Below are 25,550 nucleotides of genomic sequence, written 5' to 3'. Positions count from 1 at the left end.
GATTGCTTGTATATGAATTCTGGCTGTACTGCTTACTGTTTGACACTTTCTGTACTTCTCTGGTCTTGTTTTTAAAATGGGAGCAATGACAGTATATACCTCACAGTATTTTTTTAGAATTAAATGAGATTATTTCTGTAAAGAGGTTAGGACAGTCCCTGGCTCCTAGATAGCCCTCAATAACTGTTGACAATTATTATTACAAAACATTAATCTGCTCAGACCACTGAAAACGTTGTAATGTGAGATTTTATAGAAAATAAATGAATCATCCCTTTGAAAAAAGTAGCTTCACTAAAGGAGTTGGCATAGAAAATGTCTGTTTTCTAAAATCTTCATATTTTTGAGCTATATGGAACATAATAAAATTCTCTTTGTTAAGGAAAAACCTTAGCATGTTAGCTTCCCATTCTTACAAGTTATGAACGAATTTCCTTTATAATGTAACTTTGGGCAGTACCACGCAACTTTGTGCAGAAACCAGGCAATTCGCATGGACCTCATGTGTAAAGCTGCAGCAATAGGAAAGCATAACTAAAGCACATATGCCTATCGTGGATGTAATATATTAGTAGTGTTCTTCCTTAGTATCTTTGCTTAATTATCAAGATGAAAATTCACTGGATTATTTTATGAGGCTGAATGTATAATTTGTACATTAGTTTATATTATGTGGCTGAATGTATCATTGGTATATTTGTGTAGAAGAAAGGGCACCCAGTAGGAAATCAGAAGACAGGATTAGAATCCTAGCCCTTCTCTTCCCTTATTTATGACCACAGGCAGTGTGTTTAAATGTCTGTAAGCTTCTGTTTCCTTATCGGGAAGTGGGGGGAGAGGGGGTCAGCAGTTCCTATATCAGAGGGTTGTCATGAGGACCACATGATAATCTGGGTATGACAGCCCTGCACACAGTGCCTGGCCCACAATCAGGCCTCAGGAAATGACAGCTAAACAATGTAGTGTTTAGGCAGTGGTAGTGCCACACGTGAAATTTGGAGGCAGATTCAATGGTAAGTTTAGGTGAAGAAATTGGACGTGTCCGTGTTCACACAGTATGATTCATGTCTACTCTGCTGTTGCTGCTGCTGCTTTCCTGTAACCAATTTTAGAGCCTATCTTGGCAGCTGGAAGTATTTGGGATTAATTTCACACTCACTTTATGAGTTGAGCGTTTTCCTGCAAGCAGCTCCCTGGGCCTCTGCCTCATTACTTTGGCATCAACTGATATGGCAGTTGGACAGATATGTCCTTTGGGGTCTCCATTTTATTTGGAAACCTTCAATTTGAAAAAGCAAAGCAAAGGCCATCAACACATTGTGCTTGAGATCGTTAGCATTTATTATTTCCTAGACCCCTCCCTTTCTGTAGTTCAGTTGAACACTAGGGAACACACATCTTGCTCAGCCAGTGATGCACCCTGAAAAATTGCTCTCCCTCAAATTTAAGTCCTAGCAGCTGGTTGGCCTCATTTCTCAGTTCCAGGTGAGCGTCGAGATCTTCTAGGCCTTGGTCTCAGAGATCTGAATCCTGATGGGTGTAGTTTTTCCAGCTCTTTTTACTATGTTAATTCTGTTAAATTCATTTGGCTCTTATGGGGAACACAGTAAACCTGGCTGTTACGTGTAAAACTAAATTGAGAACATGGAGATCTGTTTAGTATTTCATGCTGGCCAGTAGGTCAGGAAGATTTTCCTTGGGGGTAATTTACATAAGGAATTGTTTATCCCACTTCTTTCCAGTTTCCGTGACCATTTGGGGATAGCAGACTCTTTCCACAATGGCACAGGAATATATCCAATGAGACTGAGACTTAGACGACGCTTCTCTCCAATTGATATATTTTGGGCCTTGCTCAGGAAAGATCCTGTGGCTTGGGCTGCTGTCTCACTGAGAAGTCATTCTTCCATCACAGCTGTGTTTAGCAAGTTGGGTGGGTCCATGAACTGACATGTTGTTGCACTTAGTGAGGATTTTCCCTTGATAGTGAGGAACGTGCGTAAAAGCATCCTTTAAGTCCAGAAAATGCCCCAAATTTTTGTTATGCTCTGATAGCTGCTTAGAGTGCAGCCTCCATCAAGTAACACCCACAGTCAAAATACTTTGTGGCTCCCCAGTGCCTACAGAGTTAAGTGCATGCTTTCACTGTGACAATTTGGTTTCTCTACAACAGTGCCCAGCTTACCTTTTTAATGTCATCAAACACTGTGCCTAAACTGGCCTTATTCAATATCTATTCTTTTTTTTTTTTTTTTCCTGAGATGGAGTCTCACTCTGTCGCCAGGCTGGAGTGCAGTGGCACAATCTCGGCTCACTGCAACCTCTGACTCCCTGGTTCAAGTGATTCTCCTGCCTCAGCCTCCCGAGTAGCTGGGATTACAGGCACACGCCACCATGCCCAGCTAATTTTTGTATTTTTAGTAGAGACGGGGTTTCACCATGTTGGCCAGGCTGGTCTTGAATGCCTGAGCTCGTGATCCGCCCACCTTGGCCTCCCAAAGTGCTGGGATTACAGGCATGAGTCACCGCACCCAGCCTTCAACATCTATTCTTAGGACAAACTGCAGATACCTCTTCTCACTGGTGTGCTAGTAAATAGTTAACAAGAGACTTTCTGGGGAAGAAGGGGAAGGGTAGGAAGACTGACTTTGTAACTTTTGTGGATTTTCATGTAGTAAATACTTCCACCATGGCTGATTTCGGGCTACCAATGTGAGGTCCGTGAATGCAGAGTTGGGAAGAAATGTAAACTGTAGCCCATTGCAAAGTGTTTCCAACATATGGATACAATAGGCCCAAATAACCTCAAGAGACCAGATAATAATAGGAAGTAATGAATGTTGAGTATTTATTACCTTTGTTTTAAATATAATTTATTTAGTTTTAAGTTTATGTGATTTAATTGTTAGTAATGGCCATGTGTAACAGCTGGCTTGCAAAATTTCTGAAAACTGAACAATAGGTTCTTTCTCCTGATGTGGGAGGAGCTGACTGAGCTAGTTCTGGCATACCATTGCTTCTTTCTCTACCTCTTCCTTCCTAAGGCCCCCTACACTCAGCTAGTAGTAGTATGCCCATCTCTGAACCTACAACGTGCATAAGGTCCCAAACAAGATTTGGAGTGAGACAGACTCCGAAGTTTGAATCCTGTTCTTTCATCTATTAGGTGATGGTCAGGCTGACTACTTATTTTGTGGATCCCAGTGCAAAATGAAAATGAGGGGCCCTTGTTCAACAGGCAGGAAGAAAGGGCTGCTAAAACAACCACTAAAATACAAAGCTTTTTGTTTTCTTCAGTACTCTCTCTTTCACAGCTTCTGATGGTGTTTTCTTATTTTCTTTTTAGTAGCTTTCTAAGTAAGAAAAAACTAAAATTTTGAATAATTAGCATGAATTTTACCATTAATCGTTATATTAATGCAGTTTTAAATGTAAGTATGATTCCTCTGCACCTGTGCATGCTCCATTGCCCCATCAATTTTACTTGCAAAATGCAAGCTCAAAAATAAAATTACTAAGAATTTCAAGGCAGAGACAGCAGAGCATTAAACAAGTTCGGGCCCGTCAAAGCTCGAGCACAGTTTGCACACCCTGCGTACAGTCCTGAGCAGATACCTTATATTTCCTGAGCCTCAGAGTTCTCATCTGTGAAAGAAAATGTCAACTAAGTTGCAGGGGAGATGTGAGGATTGAAGACACTGATACCTGTATGGCACAGGGCAGAATGATTGGCCTGTGGCCTATGTTCAATTAATTGGAGGGATAGTTATTCACATAATAATCACAATGTTAGTGGAATTCTCCTTTATAGCCTATAGGGTCTTCCTTATGTGGTCAATATTTGCCTCCTTGACCTATTTTCCTTTCTCTATTACAAACTCTTTGAAGGTGGAGATTAGATCTGTCACCATTGAATTCCCTACAGTACTTCCCGCAAATTCTTGCACATATCTGGCATTCAGTGGGTGTTTATGACCTTGATCCTTGTATGATTTGGACTTTTTGACAATAAGCATCTGCGTCATAATGTGATGGCCCCACAATGAGGCTTAATTGGTAACATTCACAGGAAGAAAAAGAGTATAAACTCAGACTTTAACAGGAGTCCATTGGAGGTGGGGGTGGGGGAGGAACACGATTCCAGGTGTTTTGGTTTAAGGAAAGTGGGCTCTTACCATCTCTTCAAGGGGACTTCTTGAAGTAATGGAGAAGGGATGAGTTCCAAGCTCCGTTTGAGTAAAAGAGGCCCCAGGGATATTAACTCTGGCCCACAGTAATCCGTCCCTTTGCTGACTTCTTTCACACTTACTTTCTGTTCTGCACAATTAGGACATTATTATAGTAATGTTTCTTCCCACTAATTGGTTGTGTATGTATGTTTTCTTTCCAGCAAAGTATAAGATCCTTGTGGACTGTAAGATATTGTGTACTTCTTTTGAATGTAATTGGGAAGTAGCACAGTACTAGGCGCATAGCAAGTAATGCACATTACGTTATGGTAGTCTTCATTTAAACTCCCATGCCTCCCTGTAGAGCTAAATGTGAATTGTGATTGCCTTTTATAACTCCTGCAAGCCCTCAGCCAAGTGGCAAAGAATCTTGGTCACCCCAGCGATTTCAGGCAAGGACCTTCAGTTGCTCTGTCTACATCTCTTTTCTAGTATCTCCGAGACACTCTGAGGGCTCTTTCTGTACAGCCCCTCTCCCAACATGGAATTTGGGAGACCACACAGCTGTACATTCTACTTGTTTGAATGATGATTTTTTAACAAGCCCTTTGAGCCCGTGTCAATAAACCATGAAATATCACCAAATGGATCATCTGCACCAGACTTCTGAGACTCATCTGAACTCCGGTCTCCCAAGCTGGTGGGGGCTTGTAGAAAGGAGCTCATATGGCCCTGGCTTTTACTAATGCTGTTCTGGGGACCGTCAGACGCCTTGAGCCTCTGCGGCAGTCAGTTCATTACTTTTAATGAGCACAGAATTCACCAAGACATTAAACTAAAATAAAACACCAATGGGCAGTTTTGAATGTTTCATCCAATTGTTGCTTTAGTTCTTTTTTCCACAGGATTATTCAAAAGGATGAAAAAAAGTCAATTCTACTCACTCCTGCCAATTTTATCCTAAGTAGATTTGGCATTGAAAAGCTAACACACCCTGAACTTTTTTTTTTTTCTTTCAGGTCCCTGTGGGCTGGTGCCTGACATTTGTGTTAAAAATGACATTACTCAACTGGTCAAATGTTTGAACATTATCTACCTTTTAAATATAATAAAGAAATATTAGATATCCCATTACCATGTAGCATCTAAAGACTAATATTAGAGGAAGACAATGTTCTGAAAAAAGTGTAATGAAGTTATTTTGAACTACAAGGCAATTATTCTTCTGAGAATGTTTAAACTGATTAATTTATGTGGCTGGTAATAAAGACTGTGATAACTTTATTTGAGGTTACTTATATTACCATATATTGAAGAAGGTCAATAGATGGCAAAGCAGACACTGAACCCTGTTCCTGCTAAGCTTATTTCGTGGATATTTTCCACTTCTGGCCATATGGATTTGGAATTACTGTGGGCATTTTTTTTTTTTTAAAGAAGGAAGTGAGCAGATGAATGATAACTCTTTTATTACTCAACATAGCTTGTGTTTGTGGAAGACAAAGTTCATCAAGTTGTGGTAAAGAAAAACAAAAGTGTGCCAGACGTAATTTGTTGAGGGCTCAAGAATTGTGAAATTATCCCTAACCAAGGTTTGTAATATCTGCAGGTAATCGCTCTAGCAGATGCAGTGGAGGAAAACCAAGGCAATCTGTTCCAGTCATTCACCAGGCTGAAGAGTGCCACCCATTTGGTGATTCTGCTGATCGGGCTGTGGCAGAAGCTTAGTGCTGACCAGGTTGCGATTCTGGAAGCGGCATTTCTGCCGCTACAAGAAGACACTCAAGAATTGGTAAGGACCTGAAAGCCTATGGTGGGAACAGCCAGCATTATTGAAGTTTCAGTTTTGGGAAGATATCACATGGCTATCAGGTTTTCTAAGGTATCAAATAAGGGTTTCATTTTTTACAAAAATGCTGTTTTCCTTGTCTTTAAACCATAGTACAAATGTCAAACAAAGGCCTTTTTCTGTAGAGCTATTTTAAGAATAGGTATATAGTCAATTTTTATGTGGTCCAGTCTACTTTTTATGTGTTCTTCAATCACTTAGAGGCCAGGGAAACAGTCATTTGACAGTCTGGATGACGGCAGTAACCTTCAGATTAGCTAATCCTTTCCTTTTTCGCCAGAGAAAACACTTCGGCCATTTTAATTTGCTCAACCTTCTTAAATTTAAGTGTCACTTCAAAGGTTAGAGAGAATGGAGATAGCCTCGCTAAAACTGATGTGAATAGTTCCTTACATTTATAGAGTTCTTTATGTGTAGTTTATAAACTGTTTTACCCTTAATCCTAGAATAGGCAGTTTAGATTGAAAAGAGAAAAAATGAGGGTAGTATTTGGCATTTTCAGGAAAGGATTATTTAAATTAAAACATCTGAGATCCTTTGAATTGTAGAGGTATATGTGACCACCACGGGCCATTCTGGGGGACTTTTTGTGTGCTTTTATTTACCAAAAAAAATACATGTCTCGGAAATTACGAGACCCTTGAACTTAGTTCTTCGTATTGGAGGAAAACATTTCAAGGGGAAATCATTTCAAATCCATTTTAAAACCTAGATTTGAGAACTAAAAATAGTAATAGTAAAACTAACAATTTTTTGAGTGGTTATTAGGTCCCAGGTGTTATTTTAAGTGTTTTGTAAGAATTATTTACTCTTAAGCATGGGCCAATGAGGTAGTTAAAGTACTGTTTCCATCCCCATTTTACCTATGGGAAAATTTAGGCTTTAAGAGTTAAGTACTTTTCTGAAACCCTGGCTGTAGAGCCAGGATTTGGACACAGGTCTGTCTGCCTATATTTTAGTGAACAAGATCATGAATGTAATTTTCAAAACCACAGTTTTATTAGCTGAATTGAATTTTCTACAGTTAGGTCAGATGATTGTCAGATTAAAAAAAGAAAAAGAAGCAGCTATATTTTATGTGCTAGCCAAACTGTTAATAAGTAAATTGGAAAAAGTTAGAGTATACATTTTTGGGCTGGGCATGGTGGCTCAAACCTGTAATCTCAGCACTTTGGGAGGCCAAAGTGGGTGGATCACCTGAGGTCAGGAGTTTGAGACCAGCCTGACCAACATGGGGAAACCTCATCTCTACTGAAAATACAAAATTAGCTGGACGTGGTGGCGCATGCCTGTAATCCCAGCTACTCGGGAGACTGAGGCAGGAGAATCGCTTGAACCTGGGAGGCGGAGGTTGCAGTGAGCTGATATCGCGCCACTGCACTCCAGACTGGGGACCGATCTAGACTCTACCTCAAAAAAAAAAAAAAAAAAAGAATACACATTTTTGTTTAGTGGTGAATGATATAAGTTGATTGACAAAATTGCAACTAAAATTGACCTTTGAGAAACTAGAAATGGAGACACAACTGTAATACTAGAAAATAAATAATGGTTAGGATTATATTAATAAGAATAATAGCTGTCACTTATGAACTCAGATTTCGTAGTCAAACAGGTTTGAGTGACTTCATTTATTGGTTCCATCACTTAGTGACAAAATCACTGTGGTTCAATTTCTTAACTGTTCTAAATCTCTCTTCTGTAGCTGTAAGATGGAAACAATAATAGGACCTACCCAATAAGTTGTAATAGGAAGTAAATGAGATAATTAAATAGAGTGCTAAAGGTTAGCAATCATTACTAGAAGTGATTTGTACATTTTATGTTTATTATTTATTGTCCTCACTAAAGTCATGCAAGATCAGTTTTGTGTGTGTGTGTGTGTGTGTGTGTGTGTGTGTGTGTGTGTGTTTAGACAGAGTCTTGCTCTGTTGCCCACATTGGAGTGTAATGGTGCGATCTCAGCTCACTGCAACTTCCGCCTCCTGGGTTCAAGCGATTCTCCTGCCTCAGCCTCCCGAGTAGCTGGGATTACAGGCACATGCCACCATGCCCAACTAATTTTTTTGTATTTTTTGTAGAGACAGAGTTTTACCATGTTGGCCAGGCTGTTCTTGAACTCCTGACCTCAAGTGATCCACCTGCCTCGGTCTCCCAAAGTGCTGGGATTACAAGGCATGAACCATCACACCTGGCCCAGTCTTATTAACTTTCCATGGTTATTTGTCCATCTTCACAACTACACTTAAGGGGAATGATAATATCTTACTCCTTTTTGTGTCCTCAGTACCTGGCACAGTGCCTGAGCACAGAGCAGTCAATATTTGTGGTGTAGATGAACGAAGGAAAGGGTGAAAACTAACAAATGGTGACCTCGAAGAATAGATGCAGTGGATGTAATCTGGAGCATGAGGAAGCGAGTCAGGGCCAGCTACGTAATTTGCGGGGCTTAGTGCATAATGAAAACACAGACCTCCTTGTTCAAAAATTAGGGGAAAAGGTGCTAAAGTGCTGTTAAAACAGGTACTAAAAGCAAAGCATTTTTCTTTCTGTGGTGTCTCTCCTGACTTGTCATGGCGTTTTTTATTTGCTATTTTATGTTCTAAGTAAGAAAAATTAAAAATTTAAATTGTTAGTGTGAATTTTACCATTGGTCTTTGTAATGTGCAGTGCCTCTTTGAAATACAAATATGACAGCATTAGACTCATATGCAGAATCAACAAAATTACACAATTTATATTTTGTAGCTTGTACTTACACATGTGTTTTGTTCTTATAGAACTGTGGAATCACCAGACTTAACTTTTTATTTCATTTGTTGATGTGTGCCTATCTTCCTGTGCTCTCTACCTTCAGCTTACTGATGAGAAAGGAAGAACTGAAAGGGAAAGGAACTATGTATCATTCTTTTTCTTTCCTTCTATGTTATCATTTTAACTGTAAGTGACTCGGTAATAGAGGGGAAGTAACAGGAGTAAGAAAAGATACAATGGGCTTCTTCAGTCATTCCTGTTGCTTTGAACTCTGTTGCCTTTCTTCTTTATTCAAAATGTATCTGGTTCTCATGGAAAGCCTCTCAGGGCTACCAGTGTCCCCACTTAATCAGTCTAGACATAACATGCCGTCCTTTGAATTGCTTTGAGTCTCCCTGAACCCCTATTCATCACGGGGCCACAGGAATTCAGAGCTCATGGGGCTACATGTGAATGAGGCAGAAAGGAGAAAGGGGGCATGCATACTGCATATATCTTCCCTTTTCATACATGTGCTTCATTGCTCCATCATAGTTCATTTAGGAAACACAAGTTCAGAGGTAAAATTATTAAAAATTTCAAGATGGTGACAACAAAACATTAAGCCAGGCAGGGCTGGTAGGTGGTCCCTCTGAGCATGAGCCCCTTTGTGACTGCAGAGCTTGAATGCTCATGAAGCTGGCCCTGAAGCATGGTTAAACTCAAAGGAAGACCTTCCTAGAAATAAATGTTCTAAATGTAGGAATTGGTACCCAGAAGAGATTGTGGTATTTCTTACTTGAGAGATCTTTAAAAAGTCTTATTCATCTGGGAATATATAAGCATGCTTATCCCTGTAGGCAGGTGAATGGACTTAGTCTCTTCTGAAAGTCCCTTTCTACCCTGCCTGTACATTCTCCACTGTCATAGCCCCCAAAACATGTAGAAGAAAATTCTTTCAACTCTCTTCTGAATTTGGTGAGATTAGAAGGTATGTATACTCATTATGTCTTTGGAGTCATTAATGAGACAAGACATTTGATAAAAACATAACTTGGAGAAGAATGAATCAAAAAAGACATTTTAATACTGCTTGTTATGCTCTTCATCTTTAATTAGGTTGTGGTATTCGCTTTGGACTTATACTGTTGAGACAGCTTATACATCTTGAGAAAAAAGGAATCCTTTTTCATTCTTTAAGACATACGCATGCAGTATGTGGTTTTGACATGCTAGTTCACAATCCCCCACATTATGCCTTTAGACCTCACAAATAAATGTTATATGATGGGTATCCCACTGAGATGTGAAAATGAAATATGCAAACCTGAAATAACTTGGAAGAAGGGTGAGGCAGGGAAGAAAGGACTCTCTTACCAGAATGTTGAAAATATATCCCATATTGAAGTTATTATGATACCACAAAAATCTGAATGTAATTTAGATGGTTTGGTTGAGGGTGGATGGCAGAGTACACATGTGAGGGGGAAAACTTTAGACATGTGGACAACATTTTCAGAAGAGCCTCTCAGCTCAAGGTCACATGTCCCCACAAGTATTGAGAGGTGAAAGAAAGTGCTCAGATGATGTTTTGTTTATGTTTCAGACAGCACTGTGTAATGATTTGTTGTTATTTTGATGGCATGTGTTAAAAGGCAGCCAAATGCAATAGCCAACTCTGGGTATTTTCTCTCTAATGACATCAGGTTCACAATGCAAAAATATTTAGAATGTGCTATTGCTAATGAAAAGTAACGTTCTCCACTCTATATTGACAGTATTTTGTTTAAAATGCCGCTTCATTTGGAGCAGAATTAATCGTTGTCTGTGATCTGTCTCTTTAATAATGCCTTTCCATTTTTGTCACTCCTCAATACTATTTTGGGGCAAATAAATGCTGGTATTGCAGACTGTTATAAGTAAATTTTTAAAGGTGCTCAAAGTTATATGTGCCAGATGTCTTTTTGTAGGGATACCCCTTTTCATTATAGAAGAACATTAAATGTTCTATTTGGTGTCTCCTAAAAAAGCTCTTACCCTCGGTTTCGTTTGATAACCTACTATTGTCCCTACCATCTTCCTGTGATGGTAAAGAAGTGCCATCCAAAATAATGTTCCAGCAGAGTATCAGACTGGCCAATTTTAAAATAAATTGTTTTCATATCTTTCAGATTAGGAGCTGGGGATATTTCAGGGTATTTGAATTCTCAATGCAAAATTTAAATGTGTCTCGATTGACCCTCTGTTTGCTTGAAGTTCTATGGAAAATACTTTATCTACTAAGCCCAGTGAGGGCTGTGCTACTGGTTTGAGTCTGAGAGAGTGTTTAATTGTGATATTACACACATCTCCCTCTAATAATGCTGCACAGAAGCCTAAAGATGCAAAACCATCCATACTTCAGGATGACCTGATAGGACAAATCTCTTTACTCATTTATTCATTCAGTGAATATCTTAGCACATACTACGTTTTAGGCAGTGTTCTAGGCACATAGCATACCTCAGGAAGCAAAACAGACTTAGAGCCAATCCTCTGTGGATTTACTTTAACATTGCAAGCAAACATTCTAGTCCTGTGCTGCCTAATATGATAGCCCCTTGCCACGTGAAATTTAAATACAAAGAAATAAAATTAAGAACACACTGGCTATATTTCAGCTACACAATAGCCACATGTGAATGAGTGGCTACCACACTGGATAGCCCAGATATAGGACATTTCCGTTATTGCAGAAAGTTCTGTTGCATAGCATTGTCAGTCATCAAGAGAAAAAACATCTTATCAGTTGAGTTAACCACCTCAGCACATTTTGACACACTAATGAAAGTAGGGTAAGATACTGACATTAAGTTATACCATGGTGTTTGCATTTGCAGTACTTATTTGTGATATCCTAGGTTCAGCCTGTTCAGATTTGCAATAACCAGACACTTTTAGGAAGAAGAAACTTCTTTGGGGAGATGTATGCATATAAGAGAGGCAAGAAGCTGGCACAAGTGCTGCTGTTACTATTCCCCATGTGGCCTTGGTAAACATTGTAACCATGTTGAATTTTTTTCTGTTGAGCCTGCACATGGTCTCAGAATCCTTTTGAATACAACATTCTAAGTGGTCACTGTCACTTGGAGTTGGTATGTAGATGAATCCTCTTTGCCCTTCCTGATCTCTGTACAAATCTGCTTCTCATTATCTTAGTAAACAGCTTAAATGACTAAGATTCTTCATTCAGCTTATGGCAAGAGAACAAGGAGGAGCAGTATTGATATTTCCAAACTGCCTGTATCAGACGTCTGTTCTAATATTCATTTATGCTCACCTGACTCCAGAGGAATCTCTAATGAAAAGAGCAATAGTTCACTGATTTGGGGACCTGATTGCGTAGAATCCTAGAGTTGGAAGGAATTGGTTAGCACATTGTTTAGCATTATGCCTGACTATTTCTTTTCTTTTAAAGTACATTCAATGTCTTTAGTAGATATTATCTATAATTTGAAGAAGGAAAGCTTTACTGTGTTCTTAAGGGTTTAATAGTTACCTTCCCTAGTACTGAACTTAAAAATCCCCTGGGAAAGTTAGGATGGAAATTTACATCAGTGGGGGAAGGAGACTTGGGCCTTCAGCCTTATTTCTTGATTGATTATCCCTTTTACAAACTGATATGGAAAGAGAAACTTATTTTTAACATGTTCAACGTGGTTCATGTGAGAAAACAGATGTTTATAATAGGAAATGCTATTGTGTGGAGGGAATTATCAAAGCTCGCTTACAAAGTTGAGAGACTTTTACGTCATAGGTCAGATTTGATGTAAGGGCCATTGTGCTTGCTGTCTGGGTTGAGTGATGACTGCAATGGCTAATCATTGCCATTATTAATGACCTCTTCTTAAAAGGCAAACAAAAGGAGGAAGTCTGGTGTCAGTATTAAGTCTGCCTTTGTGACTGTTAAAGTATCATCCCAATTATAACTGTCTATGGGAACATAGTGCAGAAAGTAAATATTTTGGTAATTCCCATGATCTTAGCCAGCAAGATAAACATGAAAGAACTAGTTTCATGTTATAATGACCACGTACCCTGTGTTGCTGCTAGTGAGATGCAACTGATATTACTTAATTGTATAATATTCTGTCTCACTACAGTTGAGTATATCTTAGAGCCTTTTTGATGGTTTTCTTGCTGTTTTGAAAAAGTGAAATAGTTGAAGTACTGTAGAATATAGTATAGGATAGAAGTCAAGTAGAATACAATGCACAAGTTTTGATGTGTAATTTAAAAAACTTTCTTTACATCAAATATTGAAGGGTGCTTTAATGGACACATTTGCTATTTATGCATTTTAAAATAAGGAGACTAAATAACCAAATAAAGCATTAATTGAAGTGTCACTTTCTCTGTATGCCTTTTCAAATCCTCCGTGAAATAAAGTAGGATTTAAATGTGAATAGTGTAATAATTAAATTCAAACAATCACAGTGAGGAAAATAGTGATCATCATCAACTTCATAATGCTTACCAATTTTATTCCTGGCTAGAGGTGTGTTTATATTAATTCGGTTTTCTTAAAATACCTTTCCCTGACCTAGTTTGATCTAGTTTCCCTAATCTCTTTGCTAATTACAAAGAGATTATTTTAACATTTCTGTGACAGTACATTGTTTTAGAAACATATACATGGAAATTGCTGGCCTTCCTTCCTTTAAAAGCAGCACGCCCTCTGTGCTGTGGACCACAACATGTGGCTCTGTGTCTCCCTGCATCTCTGTGTTCAGTTCATCTCCCTGGCCCGCTGTTGTTCATTTGGAAATCTTTCTGGAAAAGCCCCTTGGCTCAGGCCCTGTTTTTGCACCTGAAAACCTTCTGTGTTGGCATCCAAAGTAGCCTTTTTGCCCGTGTCTCTGCATTGGTGTGCCCCCCACATCTTTGCTGGACTCACAGCCCGGTGCTCTCCCATCACACAGCTGTGTACACACTTGACATGGCTCTTTTGGCCCCTGTTCAGATTGAACTCCAGTGCCAGGCATTGAGGACCTTCAGTCACTTGGCTCTACCATATCTGATTTCTAAAGCTCATTTTGTGTGACTCCCCGGCTACCCCCTTCATTCTGGGAAAGGTGAACCATAGGTACACAGCTTCCTCCATCAAGCCAGAGTGAAGAGGGATTTTTTTCTTCACTTAAAATCGTGTCCTCTCTCTACCCTTCCATATATTCTCTTTAAGAAGTAAATCAATGTTCATTTCCTCCCTCTTTATTCTGGCTTCCCATTCTCTTGTGAATTTCACTTGGAGGGTGTGATACAATTTATTTGTCATTAAATACTCTAAAATTATTTTCCGTACTTGTACTTGTCCTATATTCTAATAAATATAAGGAAATATTCTTCTACATCCCTACAGAATTAAAGCAATTAAACATATAGTTGTATACAAGTATTGCTTGATACTCCATTTATTTTCATAATGTCTCACATAATTACAGATGCTTGTCTAACAACTGTGTAGTTTTTAATCAGTTTTTGAAAAGGAAGTGTACTACCTCTGTTTCCACACCCCTCCCCTTTTTCTAAGATACTTCAAATATTTTTGGGTTTTATAAGAGCAAAACCTGGTCTCTTCTGTACAGATATTAAAAGATATAGATAGATTATAGTCAAACCACCACAAATAAATATTCATATATATGTTCATTCGCATATCCTCATAATTCAAGTCAGTATACACAAACATTTCCAATCTTAGCACTGATGAATATATACAAGTGAAAGCAACTGTTAGGTACCCTTCACCTATATTGAGTTAGCCAAATTTGTTACTATATAGTGCTGACAGACATATGGTGAAATAGACATACCCACTTATTTCTGATATGGTCTTTCCTGAGAGTCCTCTAAGAAAATGTCAGTCATAAAACAAATCTTATACTTGGCATCAGTCATCTAACTTAATGCGCTAAAAGCAGTAAACTAAAATCCATTTGGTACCATAATGTTTACATTTAGAATTATGAAGCACTGAAAGCAACCTAAAAGCTAATAGTTGAAAAATATGAACTGTGGCATATCAGTTGAACAGAATTAGGTCAGAATGTGGGTTCAAATCCCTTTTGGAACAAATACTTAACTAGCTTTGTGTCCTTAGAAAGTGGTGGAACTCACGGAGTATTGGTTTCCTTATCTGTACAGTGGTGAACTAGACTATTCCCCAAGGACTGGTTCTGCTTTGGAGAGGTGAGAGTGGCCATTCGGATTTGATTTCAGGTTGCTTTCTTTTTATATTCTTACTGAACCGGCAAACAAATGGTACAGAAGGGGAACATGATATTAAGAAAGTTAATGAATGTGGTTCTTTAGTACCTTTCTCATCAAGGGGTAACTGGAGTTTGATGGAAAACACCGTCTATACAGAGTGAGGAAATGGCCGTTTCTGAGGAGCTCAGAACCACAGGCTCACCCCTTTCACAGGGTTAGGATGGGAGCTGTTACAGAGGGAATTTCCTGTATTTTAAAAAAGTTAAACAATGGAATCCAGCCTTCGTTAGCTTTGGGTACTGTAAATGATTTACTATAACATAATAAACATCGAGTGAGAAAAATATATAATAAATTTTTTCTCCTTCAATAAGATATGCAAATATATATCCCAATTATATTGCTTACACAAAGTAACTAAAAATGGTTTGTTCTCAATGAGTTAAACTACACATTGAATTTCCCTGGGGCATCTTCACTATCATTTCAGATTCAGGGTTTTGGTGCTTAATTATTGATATCCTTTGGAAGACAATAATAATAACAACAATAATAATACAGTGGTGCTAAATGCTGTAAAAACTGCATTAGGTGCATGACCTCATTTGGCACTGACTTTTCAAAGGTGTGCAGGTTTCACGAGGACACTCTATATATACATCTTAAGGCTTTGTAAGGACTAATTGAGGTAATGTACATGAAGTGCCAAATAATGGTGCCTGGCATGTGACAGGCATCCAAGATTGGTAGTTATTATTGCCACTGTATTTCAGCAATAAGATGCCATCTACTCTAAGTTATGGCATTGCTTTGTGAATGAATCAGGGGAAAAAAAAACACTGCAAATTAAACTATGACATAATAGTTTTATCACTTAAATTTTTTTATTATTGAAAGAGCTCTCTTAGACGTATTTAGACATAAATTTTATCATACGTTACTCTTGTGCCTGAATAAGAAGAAAGATACAAGCAACATAAATTGAGTAAGGTATCCCTGAAACTTCTTCACATTCCAAGTTTGATTCCCCTAAATCATGACAGGTCCTTAAACTACAGCTCATTGCTGTGTTTTTCCATGTAGCATTGTCCTGTATACTACAAAGAGCGTTGTTCGTGCAGCATTTCTTGAGTGTGCCACTGTTGCCTTCATGATTTCTTTTTTCTGAGCCTCTTACATCCTTTCAAAAACTTTCCTTTTTGACTAAACTCAAAACTTCATTTTTCCTCCTCAGTTGAACTGTATGTTGCCTGAAGTTAAGCGGCCTCTGTCCAAAGTCAGCAAGAAATTTTAGGCAAATTGATGTTTAATGCTCTAACAATAGTTCTACATGATACATTAATTAATTAAACCACATCTGTTTCAGGGATTTGCCAGTTTTTTTTCCTGACCTTAGTTGTATTGCTTGACTTTGACATAGGATAGTGATCTCTCTGCGTGTCTTTCCATAACAAAACATAACACAGTTTATTCTATCTGGGTGTATTTTCTTGTCTCACATCCTGGAAAGCTTACAGCTTAGCTTTTGCTTTGTGAGAAAATATGAAATTGCTGTCATTCTTCAGTCATGAATGTTTGCCTCACTCAGTTTAACTTTATACTTCTAACTACACTATTTCCATACCTTTCTGTGCACACAGTAACTTTTTTACTCAATCATAAGTCATGGTGTAGTTTTAAAAGATAATTTAAATGGTAATTAATTCAATGAGGAGTATTCACATTGCACACAAGTCAGTGGACATGACATGATATGGACTGCTAAGATAAAGGCTGTACATACTCAGGCAATGAAAACTATAGCATGACCAGAACCTGAAAGCCAGAAGTTGTTATATACCACTGAGTATAAGACACAATCCTACTTCTGGGATGTGGGGGAGAAATGTCCTAGAATTGATGGAACATAGGCCAGGCACGGTGGCTCACACTGGTAATCCCAGCACTTTGGGAGGCCAAGGCAGGTGGATCATGAGGTCAGGAGTTCAAGAGCAGCCTGGCCAAGATGGTGAAACCCCGTCTTTACTAAAAATACAAAAATTAGCTGGGTGCAGTGACAGGCGCCTATAATCCCAGCTAATGGGGAGGCTGAGGCAGGAGAATCACTTGAACCCGGGGGTCAGAGGTTGCAGTGAACCAAAATCGTGCCACTGCACTCCAGCCTGGGTGACACAGCAAGACTTCATCTCAAAAAAAAAAAAAAAAAAGAAAAAAAAATTGATGGAACATGTTTGTAAGCACAGAGTAAAGAAATGATCATTGTAGTCTTTTTTATTAAGAGGGAATTTATGAGTGGTTTGAATTGGGCATAGGAAGTCATAGAAAAAGGCAAGTCCATGACTTCCCATCTTGGAATAGGTGTTTTTGACTAGAAGCACATTTCATATACAGTAAATAGGGAAAGTCTTACCAGTTGTTGCTTTTTGAAGAGAAAGCCATGTATAAACAGTGAGAAGTAATGAAGATTGAGTATCTATTGGTATCATTTTAAATGTGGTCTATTGCATAACATAGGAAATTTAGGTTAAGATCTCACTGATAAGTAGTTTGTGAGAACTGAGTGAACACAGATCTTCTCACCCACAGCAATGAATAAGAATTTGTGGGTGAAGTCACTAACAGTGTTAACAGGAATATGTTTCATTTCTTGCATTTGGAATGGTGAAACTCCCCAGCTGCCTGAGAAATAAAAATCTAACTTGTATTGTTTAACAGCAGTTGTTAGTTCCTTTCTAACCTATTGGGTCTGAATTCGAGGTCATAAACATTGGTTAGCAGTCTTAGAACTAAGTCCAGTGAATTTCACTAACTAAATTTCTCTATTTTGTAAAGAAAATGGGAGAAGAGTTAAACACACACCCAAATAAGATATGCCAAGGAATGTAAGAAAATTAACCTTTATTGAGCATTATTATGGGCTAGGCATTGATCAAGGACTTTTCATCTGTTATTTCATTTAATCCTCACTATGCCCCTTTGAAGTAGGCAGTGGTAGCACATGCTGTGCATGTCCCATACCTATCTCTTAACCTCTCACCATTCCTGAATGCTTCCACCTGCTCAACACCTGCAGTTTTTGCCTGAGGACTATCCCTGTTTGGCAGAAGCTACATAGCCACCATGCTCAGCCAATGACTGATAGACTTAGTAGATTAATACCCAGGTTCCCTCATCCTTTATGCGGGTAACTGTGAGAGTTATGTTATACACCATCCCCCAGAGTTCTCTGGCAGGAGTGAGCACCAGTTGCCGCTCAACAGCATACCCTTTATTGCTTTTTCTCCACTGTTCATCACACTTCGCCACTCCCCATTGGCGCTTCTTGGCTCCGCTCTCAAGTCAACTACTTGTGCTTTTATCTTTGTTCCAATTTATAGATGAGGAAATAAGTCCAAGGCCACACATCTAGAAAATAACAGAGGCAAGATTTGAACCCAAATTAAGGGGCCTCACAAAAATGAACAGTCTGACTCAATGGAGTAACTTTGGACCAAGTGATCAAAGTGAATTTTTACTCTTCTCCAATCTATTTCACAAGGATAAATGTAGATTTATATTTTATAGTTATATGTGTCTGTGCTCAAGCCTATACCAGAAAATGCTGGCAAATTTAATCAACTTGTGGCTTGCTTCATATAACACTAAAATGAACTCAAGCTATATAATTAATTTTTGTACAAAACTGTTGGGAAAGTTTTATATTATTTATATTTACATTATTGTATAGACCTTTCTGTCTGAATAACTTTTATTTGACAAATAATTCTTCATATTGTTCTAGGATGGGGGCTAGGGCATGAGAGCTAAAACAAATAATCGCTAAAGCACTTTACTTCTCTAAGTACATTCCATTTTCTATATCATTATATTTTTGTATATATTCTTCTATTATCACTTGAGTGTAAGCTACTTTAAAGTAGGATCCATATCTGATTCACCTTTTTGGAAAAAAAAACCCCACAGTATTTAGTGTGTCTTGTACTAGTTGGCTCTAAATAAATACTTTTAAAATAAATGACTGTATAGACTCAAATTTAAACTATTTATAGACAACGATATTTAAAATTAGGATGAATGTGTGGATAAACATACTACTTCATCACCATTACTCTACAGTTTTGAGATTTGTGCTGCTCCCCTGCTGTTATCTTAGCTTGATAACTGTGAAAAATGACACTAACATTGAATGATGTGCAGCTCTGTCATTCCAGATGCAATTCTAAATATTTTTTTCCTCCAGACTTGATTTCTATTGGAAGAAAATAGAAATAGAAATCTAGCATGTGGACCTTCTGGAGCTGTTTCATATCCATTGGCGGTCCTGATCAAGAGAGAAATAAATAACCATGTCTTAAAATAGTGAAGTTTCTGGGTGGTCCTGAAAAATTCAAAGTAATTAAAGGGAGGAGAGAAAAAAAGAAAGAAAAGAAACCTGTACTGCTTTTCACTTAAATCTGTGGTTTCATGTATTTTTAGACACTTTTTTCCCTGAGTTCAGTTATTCCTTGTTCTTTGAGATTGTTAAGAACACATCATTGTCAGGAGAGGAGTTGATACCTTTAGCTTACTCATATGGTTCTTCTCTTGTCCTAGGTGGCAATAAAAGTTTTCCCAGACTCTGTCAAATATGTGGGCACTTGAGGAGTCTTATGTGACCCATTGTGTTGTATGTCTTGATAATAGGAGTGACTGCTCCAAGTATTCTCAATGATGAGTGCCTGCAATGAGTGTTTGTACTTCAGACTCCTTAGAATCATGTCTGACCATTGTTACATTTTCAGGAGCCATGGTGTCCAAAGGCTATAACCATATGTCAGTTACAGTAGTCTCTGAAGGCGCTTAAAGCTTTGGTGGACTCTTGTAAAAGTTTGACCTAACCAAACTGGCACAGAGCATTGTGCTTTTTTTTTTTTTTTTTTAATGCAGTAAAATCTCATTTAATTGTATGCAGATTATTCATTTGGATAAAGAAGCTGATTTAAATTTTGGGTCTGTGCATATGTTAATTATGACCATGAATCTTCTAGGGGAAGAAGTCATTTCTGGAGCCCAGTAAAGTAAAAGGAGCCTAAGCAGACCTAATGATAACAGATTGAAAGATAAACATAACGAAATGGGAAATAAGGGCTCTGGGCCACAGTGGTCAAGTGTGGTATTTACAGCTATATAGTCCTGGATTATATTACAACTCCCACTTTTAATAATTATGACATTTTCAGTGAAGTACCTTAAATCTAAATCCTCAGTTGGAAGTTATAATACCCTTTCATAGGGTCGTTGAGAGAATTAATTGAAATAATATTTGTAAGATTCTCAGCACATAAGAGGTCTAAAATAGTTTTTTTTTTTTTTTTGATGGAGTCTTGCTCTGTTGCCCAGGCTAGAGTGCAGTGACGCGATCTCAGCTCACTGCAACCTCCGCCTCCTGGATTCAAGTGATTCTCCTGCCTCAGCCTCCCGAATAGCTGGGATTACAGGTGCCTGCCACCGCGTCCAACTAATTTTTATATTTTTACAAAATACAAAAAGTGATTTCACCATCTTGGCCAGGCTGGTCTCGAACTTCTGACCTTGTGATCCACCTGCCTCGGCCTCCCAAGGTGCTGGGATTACAGGTGTGAGCCACTGCGCCCAGCCCCAAAATAGTTTTTACTTCTGTTGCTGTTGCTGCTATTTCTGCTGCTGTTATTCAAGTGAACCCGCAAAGAAAAGATAAACTTTAGGGAGAACTCTCACAAGTAAGAATATTGGTATGGGATTAACTACCTGCATTTGCTAAATATGTCTCATTAAATCTTAGTAAGCACCTGGCAAGGGAAATATTGTCCTGGTTTTTTACTGATGAGGGAACTGAGATACAGAGAACTAAAATAATTTTCCCAGAGACATTAAGCTTATGTTTAAAGCTTAAATTTTCCCAGAGACATAAAGCCACAGTGTAGGTCTTCTGACTTCTAAACCAATGTACTTTCATGGCCCATACTTCCCCTTTTGTGGAAATATATAAATAAGTGCAAGTCATAGTGTGAGATGGTGAATAAGTGAAGGCTCAGTGTTGCAGGCCACATAGCTAACGACCGCAGAGGAAAAGGCAGCCTTAAACTCAGGGCTCGTCTTTCTTGGGCCTTCATTGTCCCCTGGATATTGACCCGGTAATTTATCACTATGATGTTAGCTTTCCTGTGCCTTCAAAGGAATGATTTTTATATGTTCTTTTCCAGTTGTTCTCACTGGGAAATCTGGTCCAAGTGATGTAATTTACCACCACCAGAAACAGCTTTCCCCTGGAATTGTGTTATCAATTTGATTTTCCAGTCTTTAATTTTTTTTGTAAGTTGCTTCTGAGTAGTGCAGGTAACTGGAAACTTTTGCTTGAACTAAACTTTGATGCTTAGTCAAGGTGACTGGCTCCATCAGACATCATTAGTGTTTAGCTTTGTTTTAAAACTGATGATCTCCATCCAGGATCACATTTTATAATACTTCAGGTAATCTACTTTGTGTTTCTCCATCTAAAGAATTTGGGGTTGGAATGGAGTACAGGTCAAATATAAATGTTCCTGGGAAAACATAAGCTTACAAAAGGGATCAGAATGGGTTGGTTTGCAGCAACTTTGTGCTTTCTGCTTGCACCGCAGCCGAACTCTCTGAAGGTCTCTTAGCTTACATTTGTTAAAGAGGTTTTAGATTTTCATCCATTTCATCCAATAGGATGCAGTGTGCTTGATTTTCCACAAAATGGTGTGGATAAACCTGCACACTGGTCTACTCTTGGTTGAAATCTCAATTAAATTTTTACTGCTTGTGAGTTGTGACAAAGATACAGAGAATTCCAAAAGTCCAATAGATTGTTTCCATTTAAAATAAAAAGGAATGATACTGGGGAATGAGAGTTAGTAGATTACATGTGGAATTTTCTTCATTTTATGATGAGTTGAAAAAATTAGAGCTGATTTTTTTCAGTGCTTTATTTTATAAAAACATTGAATATGATTTTAAACTTAAGATGCCATATAGACAATACAGCTTGCTTTCATTTTTATTTTATTTTATTTTCTATTTTACATTCAAAGGGCTGTTTTATTTTTCAAAGGTGAATTGCTCAAGATTTTGAACCCTCTTTGCATGACATGGGGATTTCACTGATTACAATCAAGCAAATAATATTTGGAAATAATCTGAACCTAGATAGATCCTGAAAAGGCCCTATACTTTCCACGATACATAGTTTAGAACTAAAGTACAAAGTTTTATTTGTTCTGGGGTTTACAATGACCCATTATACAATTAGTTTTAGCATGTTTAAATATAATCTAATACAATACCATACAAAGTAATAACCATAATGTTCTGTGGATCAGTTATAAATACCAAACACTTTTCATTGTGAATCCTTTACATCTATTGAAGAGAAATTTCTTTCCCTTTAATACAGTTTGTTATTAAGATAAATGAATATGATATGAAAGTTGTTTCGCCTTCAAATATGTAACGCAAGATGGGCCATTTCTGAGTCTTCTCTTTTCACTTGAAATCTGGACTCCTGCCACAAAATCTACATTTGTTCTTTTAACAGGTCTCGTGGTTTTTGTTTGTTTGTTTTTGTTTTTTAACCTTTTCTCGCTCCCTTAGAGTTAACTGGGTGCACATTTGGTAATAAATGTTACTGTGGCATTTTGTGGGTTTTCCCTATACCACTGTAGTTAAGGATGTGGTACTGTTTCTATTATAAACATAGGTTTGCAGGAGTTTATAATTTGTTTGAAAAGAAGTTTAAGGTTATGACTTGGAACTTTAGATTTCAATGACATACTTCTATTTTCTGATTTTTAAAAAAGTAGGATTGAATAAATTTGCTCATTTCATAGTCTCTTCCACTTAAGATTTCAGAGTGCCGTACCATTTATATAAGATTGGCATAAAAAGTAGTATGATTGCTGTTTTGTGGAGACTGCACGTGTACCCTAGACAGATGAAATGAGTGACCTAAGATCACACAGTGAAGGGGCAGATGAGGTGAATGAGGTTAAGTCAGAACCCAGGAGCCTCGGGACAGCTATCATCAACTCAACTGTTTTGATCCACAGGTGGCATGGGAGTACTTTCTTAGTTTATTTTGTGCTTTGGTTACTTTTGTCGATACCCTAGGAAATTAACTTTACAAGTGTGGTCAAACTTTCTACTTCCCCCTGTTTCTGATAAGCCACTTGCTTGATCTGGTATTTAGGCCTATTGACCAGTGGTGACTAGCAGGGTAGTAAAGCAAAGCAGTCAGAAATTCAGCTGTGGTTCTCTGGACTCTGGATAGCAAGAAGCATAGCTCAGCTGAATTCAGTCAGGAGGAGCAGACTAGGCAAGGCCAGGTCCTTGAATTTAAAGAGCTGGCTCACAGAAGAAGGGCACACCAGCAATCATACTGGTACACAAAGGCATCTGGGACCAGCATGGAGTGTAGAAGCCTCTGCACAGGCTGGCAAGATGTGGAAGCAGGGAACTGGGCAGCCATGTTGGGGGATGCATACAGCAGGCAACTTGCATTGGAGAAGTCAGGTAGCAGGTAGGCCCTCGGCCCCTGGGTCCAGTTCCCTGGAGGGATCTTGCAGAAGCTAGGCAGCTATCTATCAAGGAGTGACACTTTCAGCAGGCTCCCAAAGCAAGGGCTCTGGTAGAGGACTTGGGTAAAGGCAAGGTCTGGAAACAAAGGAAAACCCAGTTATCAATACTGGACTAGACAAAGTAAACCAAAAAATCCCCACAAACCCAATGGATAAGTTAACTTCCAATAACGACAAGGGCTGTGGAGAAGATAAAATAGAGTAACATGCACATTTAACTAACTCCTTCTCCCTTCCCTTCCCTCCCCTCCCCTCCGGTCCCCTTCCCTTCCCTTCCCTTCCCTTCCGTCTGTCCCCTTTCCTTCCCTTCCCCAGTTCCCTCCCACTCCCCCAGCACTGTTGTTTTCTAGAAGCCATACACACAGGTCAACCTGGAATTTACAGCAAATTGTGGATTTGAGAACTATTACAAAAATCAATTCTCACTGAAGAGCACATGCCCAATTCCAGAAATTTTTAGTGCTGTATTTCCCAAATTAAGATTTTCTTTTACTCTCACAATATAACACAAAAATACTAGTATGATTGATATTCATCTTTAAAGGATAAAGGTTAGGTATGTGCATGTAGTATGTGTATGTATTTAGACATTAAAACTGAACATTAGCCTTACCAATTTAAGAGCTATGAATAAAGGTAATGGACTCAAATACCAAAAAGCTGTTTAAAGTAGCTTACCTTTAAGGTACTTCTCACACCTGAGATTCTAGATTCCACAATTTTATTTCACATTTCCATAGGTAAGTATGCTACATGTTTGATCAGTGAATTATCACATTGTATTTTTATTTAGCGAAACTCTCAAAGGCTCTTTTTTTGTCTCAAAGATATTCCTTTTAGTCTTATATTTGAATTTATGTAGCAATTCAGTCCCTCCAAGTAATAACTCCGTATTTTAGTGGCAATCTTTCTAAAGTACTGGCATCATGCCTCATTTATATTAAAGAAGTATCCCATGCCAAATACCTAAACATGACATGGTTTTTTACTTGATCTGCAAGTTGGCATTAGGAAAAGAAATTGTGTAGTACTCTGTATTAACTAAATGTCATATCTACTTAAATTATCTAATATGTTACAGTAATCTATTTATGATACAGTAGTTTCCTTAAATGAATGAGAGTAGGAACTATTTTAATGCTGAAATGACCACAGAGCATACAAATGCCAAATTATATTCAAAGGATTTTTTCTTCTTATACTCCAGAGGTCTTTGTCAATGACTCCAATTGAAAACATGTCCTCTCCAGTGATGTCTGGGTTACTATTTTGTCTTCATTTACCTCTTCCCATTATTACTGAAATACAAGGTCAATTCTAGATATTAGTCTAGTTTAGATTTTGGTAGTAGTAAAGAGATGTCTTTGTAACAACCAGTGGTTTATTATTCTTTAGTGGTTTGGGGTAGGAAGCTGTTTTTATGGTCTTTTGGGTCTCTTGAATCTCTTGAAAGGATTTTCAAGATGACTTTCAAATCATTTACTTTTTTCCTAATTTGCCTAGTGACACCTACAGGTGGGCCAATAGAAGTGGGCCAATAGAGTGAAAAGTCCCAGTTAACCAATTATGGCAATCAGTGGGAAGTTCTCTAGATGAAACATGTAGAGTCTGCGTTTTGATCTGAAGAACCAACTGCAGGCCAGACACGGTGGTTCATGCCTGTAATCCTGGCACTTTTGGAGGCCGAAGCAGGCAGATCATCTGAGGTCAGGAGTTCAAGACCAGCCTGGCCAACACGGTGAAACCCCATCTCTACTAAAAATACAAAAATTAGCCAGATATGGTGACACCCACCTGTAATCCCAGCTACTCAGGAGGCTGAGGCAGGAGAATCGCTTGAACCTGGGAGGCAGAAGTTGCAGTGAGCTGAGATTATGCCATTGCACTCCAGCCTGGGCAACAAGAGCAAAACTCTGTCTCAATAAAGTGAGAGAG

The 25,550-nt window shown here is 38.3% G+C and overlaps 1 protein-coding gene across 4 annotated transcripts in view; it reads left to right on the top strand.

Annotated features, from left to right (window-relative positions):
- Nucleotides 1–25,550, top strand: part of BBS9 (Bardet-Biedl syndrome 9) — a 493,002-nt gene that overhangs the window by 386,844 nt on the left and 80,608 nt on the right. For all 4 annotated transcript variants that reach the window (XM_028845874.2, XM_077996944.1, XM_015133745.3 and 1 more), the window contains one exon: nt 5,779–5,961. In XM_028845874.2, the coding sequence (XP_028701707.1) occupies nt 5,779–5,961 (183 nt within the window). The remainder of the gene's footprint in view (nt 1–5,778; nt 5,962–25,550) is intronic.

The sequence above is a fragment of the Macaca mulatta genome, chromosome 3 (assembly GCF_049350105.2).
Source record: "Macaca mulatta isolate MMU2019108-1 chromosome 3, T2T-MMU8v2.0, whole genome shotgun sequence".
Taxonomy (NCBI): domain Eukaryota; kingdom Metazoa; phylum Chordata; class Mammalia; order Primates; family Cercopithecidae; genus Macaca; species Macaca mulatta.
Note: the sequence above shows the minus strand (reverse complement) of the source record. Positions and strands in the feature narration are given on the sequence as shown.